At 39.3% G+C, this 14240-nt stretch overlaps 2 protein-coding genes across 2 annotated transcripts; both read left to right on the forward strand.

Annotated features, from left to right (window-relative positions):
- Positions 1 to 356: 356 nt before the first annotated feature.
- LSM04_003541 (uncharacterized protein) lies at positions 357 to 9059 on the forward strand (the record flags this gene model as incomplete). The annotated part of the gene is made up of 2 exons (XM_067337547.1): positions 357 to 8551; positions 8612 to 9059. The coding sequence occupies 2 exons, from the start codon at positions 357 to 359 to the stop codon at positions 9057 to 9059; spliced, it is 8643 nt and encodes a 2880-aa protein (XP_067193517.1).
- Positions 9060 to 10721: 1662 nt separating this feature from the next.
- On the forward strand, positions 10722 to 12722 carry LSM04_005522 (Protein kinase domain; the record flags this gene model as incomplete). The annotated part of the gene is made up of 1 exon (XM_067337548.1): positions 10722 to 12722. The coding sequence occupies one exon, from the start codon at positions 10722 to 10724 to the stop codon at positions 12720 to 12722; it is 2001 nt and encodes a 666-aa protein (XP_067193549.1).
- Positions 12723 to 14240: the final 1518 nt, after the last annotated feature.

Genomic DNA, 14240 nt, shown 5'->3' on the forward strand with positions numbered 1-14240 from the left:
GTGTACATTTTTTTTCTTTTTTTTTTACTTTTTTTGTTCTTTTGAATGAAGTGTCATTAAAAACTTCTTCCATTGCGTTTTGCGTATCGTTTTTGTTTGTATATTTTTCTTTTATTCGCCCACTTACCTACTACCTACTAGTTTGCAAAGACTCTGTGTTATAATTATTTTTGGTAGTGAATTTCTGAATATATATATATATATATATATACTTCGTTCTATCTATTGTTTTCATTATTGCTGACCAGAAGTTCTGGAAAAATAAAAGATCAGGAATTCATTCACTCCATTCCAACCTAAATTTTATTTTCTTTTTCTTTTTTTTTTGTTTGGTAATATTTTATTAGAAACCAAATATGCAAGATCCAGATGCGACACCACCGCCACAACCACTATCACTAACAGAAACAGCAGAGGAGGAATTGCTGGATCATGCAGATAGTGATCTTTCATCCACACAACAACCTCAATCACATCTCTCACAAGGTATGATTGAACTTGACTGTGGGGATCCGGCTAATAGCACTGTAACCGGATCACCAGCTGGAACTCCTATAGTAGATAGGAGGTCTGTTCCATCTATGAATGTATTTGCGCAAAATCCCCCAGTTCACTTACCCACTTTCCGTTTACCTTCTCCAAAAGTAGTAAAAGGCCTTTGTAAATCATTGAATACCAAGGGAGTATCTTTTACTCAACCATCACAGGCAAGTGGACGTGAATTAGGAGCATTGTCTGTGTTGGATTTAGCTGCTTTGGATCTTGATCACTTAAAGCGATCATTCCTTGCCCACGCGCACGTATTTAGTCGTTCAGATATGGCAGATTTATACAAATTATCAGGAAATGTAGCGAGGGAAATCATGCAGTATGAACGACAACAAGAACGTCTACAACGACGAAGGCAGCTTCAACGAAACACTCGTCAAAGAAGGGCTGATTCGCGAAAAAATTCCGTAAGTACAGCTAGCGATGGGGGTGAAAGTGTTTATGGTATTAGTGTTAGTTCTATTACAGAAGCTGCTAGTGCTGCCGCCACGGAATCTCTTATCCCAATTGCCGATTTCCCTTCTCAAAGAATGCGAATGCTACGTGCATGGTTGTATGATCGATCGGTACAATGGTGTCTGGATGAATATGAAAGGACAGCCAAAACCCGTCGTAGAGATTCTCTAGGAGCTCGTTCAGCATTTACAACGAATTCATTCCTTGGCGCTAAAGGAAAAACTTCCATGTCTGAATTATGGGGACCACCAATGCCATCAAAAACACAGGGGTTTGATATGTATGATACGCTTAGTGATCTTTTATTAGAACGGGAACCCGGTCTCTCAATGGCATTAGCAGAAGTTGCAACAGAAGAACTCCTTATTCCTTTACCGGTATTTGTCTATGTGTTTGCTCGAGCTATATTTCGTTTATACTTTATAGATCGATATCCATCTAAGATTTTCTCATCAACCGCGGAAGTTTCACTTTCAGAAACTCCTGAAGCTAGCAGTGGTGAAATAAAACCGGGTACAACAGCAACAGCAACAGCAACAGCAACAATATCACCTTCAGCTACTAAAGGTGCTACAAGTAATACGAATGCAGATACACCTATTCCTGTAGTTTACCATGACTCTGGTTTAATGCAAGAAGTTGGATTTCTTCTTGAAGAGTGCCGACGTACCGTTATTCACTTTTTCGAAATTTTAGATCCAGAACAAAAAGGTGTTATTAGCTGGTCTGTTTTCACTGATTTACTGATGGAACAAGTCGAAGCACAACATCGTATTTTAAAACTTAAGGAGAGTTCAGAAGAAAATTCCCACAACGATGCTAGAGTATTTGATGAATACGTTTTAGAACCATTTCCTTCAGTAATGCAACGACTAGGATACATTGGTGCTGTTACAGAAGTTCGACGTAGTGAATCTATTGTTCTTGTAGAAGGAACAAATGATTTTGCGGTTTGTGATAGTTCATATAGCGGTCTTATTCAACATAAATTGCTAGTGCGTACCGCAGATGTTCTCTTTGCGCTTCGTCAAGGGGCACCAGAGGAAGGGAGCGCAGAACGTTGGGACACCGTAACAGATACCGTTAATTCCCCAGTAAAGAATAAGAAATTTAACGAAAAGTTTTTGCGATATGAAGATGGACGACGAAACTGTGATGAATCTGTAGAGAAATTATTACATGATTTACGTGGTAATGCGGATCCTGATGCTGTTGCCGATAGTGATGATATCAATCGTACTGGAGATGGGGAACGTATTGATAGACGTACAAAACCGAGTATAGAAAGTGCACTACAAGTTCAAGGAGTAGCCCCGAATTTACCAAAAGTTTTGGTAACACTTCATAATGATTTAATCCTTCGTCTATTTAACATGGATCAACATCTTTGGTTAGTACCAGAAACTCTCACTATTAGTTGTGTGGAAACAATTACCGCTATGGATTGGTGTACAGCTGGACCAAATGGTGATCCATCACTAAAGAACATTCTTTTTATTGGTACTCGATCAGGTGAAATTTACCGAGTTGATATGCAAGCTATATTACAACGTATAGCTGTTTCAAAAGTTTTAACGGGAGATATTATGTCAACAGGAATTGCTGCTACTTCTACTGTTCGTTGTCATTTAGAACCCTTTATACTACAACGTAGTCCTATTCATAAGGAATTTATTACCTCACTATGTCTTACACCTGCTGGTGTATTGCTTTCTTCAAGTCTAGATGGTACAGTTGTACTTAGTCGAACAAATAATTTATCTCAACTACGTTCTTTTCGAGCTGATCGTGATGCTGGAGTACGTTTTGCATGTATTACTCCACTAAGAAGTACTATTCTTACACTTACTACAGGTAATCGTGTTTCACTTTGGGGTAATACTCAACATAGCTCAAGTCTTGATTTGTATGATCCTGTGGCTCCCCACTATTTTCCTATTATATCTGTAAAAGTAGATGAAAGTTTGGAGCAAATTATTACAGTAGACTCTAGTGGACATGCAAAAGTATGGAATCTTCGTAGTGGTCTTGCAAAAACATCTTTTTACGCCGTTTCAGATCAAGGATTTACAACATTTCGTCATCTTTACTCGGATGAACAAACTACATCTCAGAAGGGTTACCGCCTGTTTGATGCGGATGAATCTGAAAGGAAACGACCTCGATTACTTCATGATGCTAGAAATCAACGGGATGTTCCATTACTCTTACAAACAACAAGTGCTACGATAGATGCTGCTAATAAAGCTATGCATTTACATCCCGCACGTTATGTAGCATATGATTCATCAACGAAACGTTTATTTGTTACGGGTGCACGAAATAATGTTGTATGCGTTTTCGTTGGTGGGGCTACCGCAGTAAAAGCACATTCCGCACCGCTTCTTCATATAACTGCATGTCAACGCAATCGATGGATTATCAGTGTAAGTGTAGCCGACTGTCGTGTGTGGCAATACCAAAGTGGAAATCTAGTACTTGGCATTAAAGCCAATAATCCAGAGTTTATTATGGCACGTATGATGCCAATAGTGGATCACGGTGGTGTATCTCCCACAAATGTACAATTAGCCGCCGCCACAGAAGAGGCAGAACGGCACACACTTGATGCATGTAAACAACCACAACCAACATTGGGAGATGTAATGCGTATAGTAAGTGAGCGGGCGGATGCCCATCGTCGAAACCGCAGGGCGAAACGATTTTCAAAAGGTGGTATTGGTGAAAAAGATATATTTCAGAGTGGCGTATTACATCGATTAGGAACTGGGGGAGAAGGTAAAAGAGTACATTCACCAACAGGAAGTACAAATAGAAATTCTACTGGAATTGCATCTACTCTTGATGTTAGTTCTTTGGCAGATGATGTACAGAAAAATCAAGGTATATCTTACAGAATTGTTTGTGCTCATGTCGACTCACAGGAGCGTTTTATCTTTTACGCTCTTAATAATGGTGATATTCGTGTACATCGCACAGATTCAGGACGATTATCAAAAACTTTTGTAACAGTACCTCCTTCAAGTGAACTTATTTTTGCTGCAGTACTTCAATGTCGTCATCTTTTTGCGTCTTCAAGACACTCTATTGAAAGTAGAAACAGTATTACAGCTGAAGATGGAGAAATAATTCGTCCTTTATCACCAGGAGCACCGATTAAAGTGCAGGATATTGCATTTATTCTTCATCGTCTCTTACGACACGAGAAGAAATTACCTTTTCAACAAGGAGAAAGTAATTCTATTCATAAAGAAGCTATTGGTATGATGACATCAAAAAATTCTGATGAATTAAGTGTTGTATATGCTGATGGTGTTATTAGATTTTTTCCTCTTATAGGCAACGGTGTACAGGCACAACGACTTATTATTCCAGAATTTCTGGTTTCTAAGGCTCTCTCATATGTACGATTGAATGGTTTCCTTCAAAGGAAAATAGGGGCTAGTTCTAATGATCTAACTGCCCTTTTCGGCAAGGAACCGGAGAGTACTACTGAACCTCAATTAAATTATATTGTGGAAGCGGATGCAGTAAGTTTTATTACAGTAAGTAGTACATTAGATCTTGTTTGTATTGTACAAGTAAATGGACGTGTATCTGTAATGGATACGAGTACTCCTGTTGGTACAATTATACATGTTTTTAACATTTCTGGAGAAGTAACAGCAGTTAGTTTTCTTGGTGCATATCCCTGTTTAGTAGTAGCCGACGCACAAGGTGGGATTAATTTTTTCCTTGTAAAAGGTTCTTCCATGCTGGGACTTCTTGAAGGCTTTGTCAAAGCCGTATCATTACATCATCGAAACCAGCAGAGACAACAACAACAACAACAACAAGTTCAACAGTCTTCAGGAAAGACGACAGGTCAAATAAATGACAAGAAATTAAATAGCAATAGTGCTGGAGAACAGCAACAGCAACATCATAATCAAGAAAATAGTGCTGCATCAATGCGTATGTGGTGGTTTCGTACTTCTGGTACACCTGCTGTATTACATTTTGATCCTATGCTTTGTACATTATACATTGGTACAGCTCAGGGACATGTATCCTCTTATCTCGTGCGTAATTTAATTTTAGCCTTTGATCTTATACCCGCTGTTGGGAGTTCTCTTAGTAAAAATAAATCAAAAGATGTACATTCCCCAAATTATGGTAATCAATATAGTGGGAGTGAACAACAAGTCAGTAATCTCTTGTTAGTGTTTTTTGGTATTACACCTGAAAGAGTGATGACATACCTTGAAACCGAACGTGCTTCTTCCTTTGCACAATGGCGTGGAACAAAAGCTGGAACGAGCCAAAAGAAGATATCTGTATCATGGAGAGCCACAGATCAATCTCAATCACAATCACAATTGCAACAAAAGTCATCTGGAACTTCACCTGGGTTTCCATCTACTTTCACATCAGGAGGAACAGAAAGGGTGCCTAGTGCTGGTCCACCAAAAATGTGGAGGAGTTCTCTTGCATGGGTGTATGAATCTTGTAGACCATTATTTTATTATAGTTCATTAAAATCGGCACAGAAACGTTCTGATAATATACCAATAATATATGATCTGGAGACTGCTACACTTTCAGATTTGCTTATTGGAGCAGCTATTCTTCACCATACTTTACGATTACTAGCGATGAAGCGTAATACATCTACGTCAGGAGGGGCATCTAAAAATAAAATTGGAGGAGGAGGAGGAGTGGGGGGTAATGAAGAAACACATGGACCACCTGCAGTAACACTCTCTCAGAGTGAATTACGTCAAATTCGTAAATGTATAGCTGAGGAAATTCTATACCGGAATGAATTTTATTTTGATCAAGATCAATCCCATAGTACTCCAAGTAATCAAGTTATAATATCTTGTAATGTAGAAGAAGAAGTTGATATTTATACACCAGATAACCATATGGATGTGTTTTCAAGTACTATAACAGTGGATTGGGTTGAATTTCTCTTTCGAAGACATGTAAGTACAACTATAAGTAATTCTCCACTTACTTTACTTTCACTAAACGGTGCATTAGAGCGTGCCCGTTATGAAAGACGAGAACGTGCCCGATTACTACGACTAGAAATAGAAATAGAAGAGGAACAAATTATATCTGAAGCAAGTGGTATTTCTGCACAACGCTTATTACAGAATCCCTATCCTACTACAATTGCTGTAGATTGTGATGCCTTTCTTGAGGGAACATCACGGTATATGCTTGATGAATTACTTCGCCGTCGTCGTCATCGTCGACGTGTTGATATTCGTGAAGAAGATACGTTATGTATGGGTGAGGGAGAAGGTATACGATGTATCACAACACAACCTAATGGATTAGTATTTGTAGGAAGCTCAGATGGATCTATTACATTGTGGTCACCATATGTCTGTGCACGATTACAGGATTTACATCCAGGTATGTTGTTAGAAGAAAGTATTCGTAAACTTGGAGAGGCTGTAAAGTTACAAATTGCACAGAAAGTGGATCGTGTAGTGCGTCGTCGACAACGACAGGCGTATGCGGCAGCCTCTGATGAGGCAAAAGTACACGAGAATATGATGCACAATTTAGATGTGAAGTATAAAGTAGCTACTATGAGAAGAGAATCTATGCTTTCACTCACTGCAGGATGGCCTGGATTAGGTAAGAACAATCGACCTGCTGATGGTAGTATTTGTGCTTCTAATTCCTCTCCTATGTCGCAATTTCAGCTTGCGGATGATAATGGAATTGGTGAAGTGAAAACGATACCAAGAACTTCTGGTAGTCGTGCGCAATCGTTTCAAGGAAGTGTGATTTCATCCCTAGCTTTTCATGAAAAAGAACTCGCCTTATTAGAGAAGGAAAAAGAATTACTTTTAGCTGTACTAAATATTACCCCATCTATGATGACGGCGAAAGGTATTCTTCTTGAGGATCTTTGTTTTCTTCCACTGCAAATGTCTATGTTATCTGAGTTGGAGGACTTTAACGTGGAGGCGTATGCAGCAGCTGTAAAGTTCGCTGTAGCACGCCTCATACGGGATTTTTGTCTTAACAGTAGTGGTAATAATAATAATAATAATAATAATAATAATAATAATAATAATAATAATAATAATAATAATAATAACAATGATGATGACGGTGACCATGAAGCCGATGTGAGTAGAGGCTTTAGTAGCGGAATGATAGATGCACGATTGAATACAAGATGGGGTCACACTGCACCAAGAGAGTCTGATGGGGCTGCCATCGGTGATGATACACTCACTTTTTACCTTTCAGCACATGAAAGGGTTGTTTCTGCATTCTACGCAGATCAGCGACAATTACAGGAGGAAAAAATAGGATCGATTTCTTCACGATTAATGAGAAATTTATCACGTGATGCACGTATTTTTCATGGTTTACACAATACAGAACGACGTAAATCTCCTGGTGGTTTAAATGTGAATAATGTTATTGTGAGTGGAAGAAACACCATCACAAATAATGGTCAAGCATCTGTAAAGGATTCTCAGCAGAGCCCTGCAGCACTAGCATGGTTTCCCTCATTTGATCGTACACTACCGGCATATGCACGTGCTGGTGGAGAGGAAGGAAATGGTGCGATTAACGTTTCAGTTTCACTGCGTCGTGAAAAGGGACTTTGTGGATGTATGGGATTAGATGTACAACGTGTAGCGGGAGTTGCACGTTGGCTTACAGCGGATGAGGCTATGCAGTTAATTGTTTCACGCGGTGATGGATTACTGCGGGCGGAGTCGTTTAGTGTACTACAACGGGCACTCATCCGCGGTCAAACAGGACCCATAGGGAGAGGAGAGGGTTTGTTTGCAGACGCTGAGAATGTGCGGGGGTATCATGTAGGGAAAATCCCCATGATAACGAGTGAACCTCTACTTCTTCCTGCTACTGAAGACGGCGGTGAGGAAAAAGGGGCACTGGATAGCACCCAAACCCAACTATTATCATTATCCCAAACACAAACACGACCACAACAAGAACAGCAGCAGCAATCGGATTCCCATTCTACCGCTGACAGTAAAGGATTGGGCAAAGGCCTCACCATAAATTCGCGATCAGACGAGGGAAGTACGGCTAATAAAGAACGCGCCAAATTTTTCCTCACGGAGGCTGATGAAGATCCGGCGACTCTCCACCTCACGGCTACTGGCTGGACCTCGGCTGCGGCGGCATTTCTGATGTCCGCGACTTCCTCCGCCGGTCGTCAACTCAATAATAATAATAATAATAATAATAATAATAATAATAATAATAATAATAATAATAATAATAATAATAATAATAATAATAATAATAATAATAATAATAATAACACTACACCCGCCGCTGGCTGCTCGAAGCCGCTGGCCGTTTCCCTCGGCAGCTCCCTCTCGACGATGGAATGCGATGAGAACGGGGCGGGGAGAGGGGCCGTGCGGATGCAGTGGTCGTTGCCCAGCAAGGGGTACAGCCACCGGGCACAACTCGCACGCACAGGACGCGCCGCCGCCCCGCAAAAACAACAACAACAACAAAAACAAAGCGGCCGATTGGGATATCGACGACTGTAAAAGGCAGCAGCAGCAGCAGCCACGACTCTCAGTAGTAGTGCGGGTGATATACGCAGAGGAGGAACGAACAGGGATAACGTCGCACCGCCGATATGGGCTCAGCGATTAAATCCATCTCCGCTTTCACCCATCTCCTCATTGGGGGAGGCAAACAGAAGCGGGGGGAATAGTAATGGGAATGCGAATCCCAACCTCGCCAATCATGGCGCCAACAACAACAAGAACCATAATAATAATAATAGTAGTAATAATAGTAATAATAATAATAATAGTAAGAGTCATCGTCGAGGACGTTCATTTTTGGTACTCGGTAATGCGGGGAGTTACACCACCACCACCACGACAACAACCACAACTACAAAACTGCTGCCTGCATTGCCTCAACAACGTGAGGCGGGGGCAATGAGTCTTCGCCAACCACAGGGGATAACAGAAAGGGTTCCAACCCTACGGCACAGTCAGCAAGCACCATCATCTGTGCGGTCAAGAAGAAGTGCAGAGTAGAGAAGAAGCGAAGGGAAGAGAAAACGATTTTTTTTTCTAGATCAATGTAAAGAAGTCTACACCATATGTTTCTAGTGAAAAAGATGATTCGACGGAGAAGGAAAAGGTGAAGCCAGGTGAGGAAAACAAAAAAAAAAACAACAACAACAAGAATGTTTTTATTTTCCATGTTTGGTTTTTTCCTTCTCTGTTTTAACCCCGTTACATATTTTTATACTTCTTATTGACTTTTTCTACGGTGCGGGTACCATCAAGACGACTTAAAAAAAAAAAAAGGAAAAAAAGAAGAACCATGTAAGGAATGTACAAAACAAACGTAAATGCAAAAGGAAAAAAAAAGAATGTAAATTTTTCATGTCATCTGTATCAGTATTGCTAAAGTACTATTGGTGTTATTTACTGTTGTTGCATCTAACTTCTGTGGCTCATCTTGAGATATGTTTAGACATATTAAATGCTACTTATACGAGTAAACTGTGGTGTTAACAACAGTAAATAAAAACACATAATGTAGTCTCATGTGGAGGAAAAAAAATATACACCAACAGGAAAAAAAAAGGGGGGTTTCGTTTTTGATTTCCTTTTCTGTTTTGTATTCGATAGATTAATTCAGTTTTCATTTTGCTTTTTCACAAGTAAAGAACAACAACAACTACAAATACTGGCTACTCACAGACGAGACGTCCATAAAGCAAAAAACAAGAAGGAAAATGAAGCGAAAAAGCAAGAAAAAAAAAGAAGAGATCTCTTGAGCAAACAGAAACAAATACGAGGGAATGGGGTGGAAATTTGGCCTTTGTCAAGTTGGTGACGAAGAAGAAAAACGGTGAAGATGAATTTGACGAATATTTATTGTAGTCGCTTTCTCTTTACATCATTATTGCATTTATACCTTTTTTTTATTATGATTTCTCTTTGACACCATTGCTTTATTTTAATCTCAGTGGAGAAATTCTCTTAATTTTTTCCTTCTGGCATAATTACTCTTTTCTTCCTTTTTTTTTTATTTCTTCTTTTTTTTATCTATTGAATTTTAGTAAAGCGACGTTGTAATCTGGGGGAGTTAAAAAGAAAAATACAGAAATATTAAATCAGAAAGTGTCAAAGAAGAAAAGCATATTTTGAAGCGAAAGAACAGAAAAGTGATAGTATCATTTCTTTTTTCTTTTGAGATCTTTCTTTCTCTGTATCCATCTTCTTTCGTAAGTGTGGGGAGGGAAAACAGAAGAAGTGAAAAAGAAAAACAAATTGCCGTTATTTATCACAAACGGCATCATCACAGCCAGCGCTTCAATCATTGATAGCGCCACCATCAGACATTCCTTCTTGTGACCGCTGTGTGGTCTTTGTTTACACATTTTCTTCTCTTTGTGTGTGTGTGTGTGTGTGTGTGTGTGTGGGTTTGTTTGTTTGTTCCTTGGACATATCTGCCTATACAATCTCAGGAGCGATATCATCTTGATACACCTTCGTATATCGTACGCAAAGTTGTGGGGCAGAAAGCGAGAGAAAGTGAAAGAGAGATACAGTGCCAAAGGATAAATCGACATAAAAAAGGACAATAAACGTTGACAGCGGTAGTAATAGTTATTAATCATAGTAAGAGAACATCTACAACTACTAGAGAGATAAGAGTAAGTAATAAGAACTACAGTAAATACCATGCAGGAAGTTAGAAGGATAGAAACTTACGGTAGTTCCAATGCACGACACACCCATAAGAGTAAAAGTATGAATATCGCAGCATTACATTTCCGTGATCCCTGCGTCTCATCTCTGGTGGAGTGGGTTGACACGATCAGCTATCACAACACTGCAGTTCCCGTTCATGGTGATGGTTATTGTGATGATATTGATATTGATATTGATGATTGTGGGAGGAGTCATGCGGCCTGTACACCAATCTTACCCACTCTTACTACTGGGGAAACTCATCCACCACACCCATCCAACACCCAACAAGAAGGAAAAGTTGTAAAAAAAGAAACACCACCACCACCACAACAACAAGAAGAAGAAGAAGAAAAACAAAAACAACAACAAGGAGAAACAGAAGTATTATTATTATCATCACGCACTGCCCCTGTAGTGTCTGTATCGCGTGAGTTGTTGGGCTGTGGGCGTCAGGGATCCGTGTGGCTCGCCGACGACGTGCACCGCGCGGGGGTTCGTTACGCCGTGAAAATCGTCGATGCCCCCGCCAGCCGTCAACTGCCCGTTCATCAACTTATCGCAGGCGCCAAACAACAACAGCAGCAACCTAATATTATTACTAATAATAATAATAATATGATTATTGGTACTACTATTCGTACGTGTTGTGAAGGTCCATATGATCACTATGGTGATGATAATAACAATAATAATAATAGTAATAATAAATCCAATCACAGCGGCCGTTTTCACCCACTACCGCCTGTGGCAAGACTTGATGGAGAATTACGATTATGGCCACAAGTCCATCACCCCGGCGCTGTGCAACTCTACGGTATTGAAACCATCAACGCCCCACACGGTTGTGTCTACCGCTTTATTTCTGAACACATGTCGTGTGGGGCTCTAAGCGTCTTTGCCTATCAAAACTACCAACACGGGCGACTGCCAGAAGCTGCCGTGCGTTGGTTTCTCAAACCCGTTCTTCAGTGCCTGCACTATATGCATGCCAGACACATGGTCCACTTGGATGTGAAGGCGGATAATATTATGGTGACGTGGTCAGATGAACACGGACGCTGTGGAACGCAGGCGACGGGATCGTGTCGGTTTCCAGTGGCCAAACTCGGTGATTTCGGCTGTGCACGCTTTCTCACTAACAAAACCGCTAATATGGAAAGCCATCGTATTAAGAAGCATAATAATAATAATAATAATAATAATAATAATAATAATAATAGGGCGTCGGTGGCTTCCCAGACGGATGAACTGCGGAGTGGGACTCCCGGGTTTATGGCACCTGAGATTATCAACAGTCTTCAAAATCCCCCCGACGCGTATAGTGCGGCCGCAGATGTTTGGTCCTTTGGCTGCACGGCACTGCAATTACTGCGCGGGGCCCCGCCTGTGCGGCCCGACACAAACGTTGTGGCGATTCTCTTCGAGACGGCGATGTATCCCAAGCGGATTCAGCGGTTTATTCCTCCTGTGAGGGAATCGGTATCTGGTGCAGCTGCCGCCGCTGGATCGCATTATCATGTTAATAATGAGGTTCTTTCAGATGATAACAGTGGGAAGAATAATAAGAAGAATAAGAAGGGGAATGATAATGACAAGGATTATGATGAGCTTACTATTTCCGCTTCACTGAGGGATGTGCTGTTGAAGTGTCTTCATCCAGATCCACAGAAACGCGCCACAACGGCGGAATTATTACAACATCCATTCTTTATGAAAGAAACACGACCGGAGGATATTGGAATAAGTGAGGAGAACCAGTTATCATTCTATTATCACGAAACTAGCGCTTGCCAGACCCACGACATTAGCAGCAATAGCGGTAGTATCATTAATAATGACTGTAACTCCTCCACACAATACAGTAATGTCGGCATAAAGAATACCGGTGTTAGTGCTGGGCTGTTGGGAAGTACGGCGAGCACATTCTTTGATGGTCTTTCCATCAGCGATGGCGAAGAGCATGATGATGGCTGCATGATGGATCAATAGTGCATTATAACGGTGCACATACGTATGTATATCTCTTTTTCTTTCTTTTTCTTTCTATAACTCCATGTTTGTGTGTGTGATTCCGAGTTCGCTACTAGATGGCGTATATATATATATATATATATATATATATATATATTGGATTAGTACTCACTCATATACACCCCAATACGTCCGCTCTGAAGGTCCATTAATTGAAATGTATATTTTACCACACTTTAACAACGACGTCCAGAGAAATAAAAATACAATCTAGTGCTTTCTCCCCCGACGTTTTTTTTATTATCTTTTTTATTTACTTCCTTCCTATCCCTTCTTTTTTGTTTTGGCGTGTTTGTGTTTTTTTTCTCCTTGTTTCTTCCACTCTCTTTTTCCTTGTTCCTGTTCCATGACTGGTTGACTGTAAGGCGAAAAAACGAAATATTTACGTTGATCTGTTATTTCTTTTTCGTTTCAATTCGCCTCCTTTAATTTTTTTATCTCTTCTTCGTTTTCTTTTCTGTTATTTTTACTTCTATGCCGTACTATGACTATCATTTTTTCTTACTTTTTTTTGTTATGTTTTGTACTGCTCTTCTTATGACTACTCCCTTCCCAAATCTTTTTCTTTTCGGACAATTCTCACTTTCATTCTTTCCTTTTTTGCTGGGATGGAGATTCTCCAATTAAAGAGAAAAGGGTAAAGAGGAGTGAAAGGATGATTGTTGCCGTCTGACCAAATTTTATTATTATTACCATTATTATTATTATTATTCATCCTTTATTGAGTTATATATATATATATATATATATATATATATATATATATATATATATATCTGTTTCTGTGTTTCAGCGTAACCGTGTATTTCTTTTGTTATTTATGTTATTTATTTTTTCTCCTTTTAATCGGCTGTTAGTTGCAGTAATTTTGTTATATTATCGTTTTTTTTTTCCTATTGGAATACAATGAAAAGAAAGATCAAGAATAAACGTGAGGAGTTTTAATACTAATAATAATAATAGTCTGGGAAATTTGGCGTACAAAATGTATATGTATATATAAATATATATATATAACCATTTTTGGTGGTTATCATTTATTGTTATTGTTGAAATCGGTCATGCACGAGCAGAAAAAGAAATAAAGAAAAGAAGTAAACAGCAAAAAGAAAAAAAGAACGAAATAATAAAAACAAGAAGAGAATAGAAGAAAAAAAAAAATAAATAAACCGTGAAAGAAGAGGGAATTATTAGTTCCACAATAGGAAGATGCCCTTAAAGGAGTAGAAGGGAAGAATTAACGAAGATATCAATCAATCATTCACTTCTTTATTATTTTTGATTACTTTCACTTTTTTTCTTTTCTTTTCTTTCGTTAGAATTTCTTTTTAGATGGTGGAAATAATACAGCGGCGGTGGAATAAATCCGACTGATTAGATGAAAAGAGAAGAAAAAAAGAAGAGAAAATGAAAGAGGGAGAAAAAAAAAAAAAATAAAAAAAAAAGAGAGAAACAAGAAAAAGAAAAGAGTTAATC

The sequence above is a fragment of the Trypanosoma melophagium genome, assembly GCF_022059095.1.
Source record: "Trypanosoma melophagium isolate St. Kilda chromosome Unknown ctg16segment0, whole genome shotgun sequence".
Classification (NCBI taxonomy): Eukaryota; Euglenozoa; class Kinetoplastea; order Trypanosomatida; family Trypanosomatidae; genus Trypanosoma; species Trypanosoma melophagium.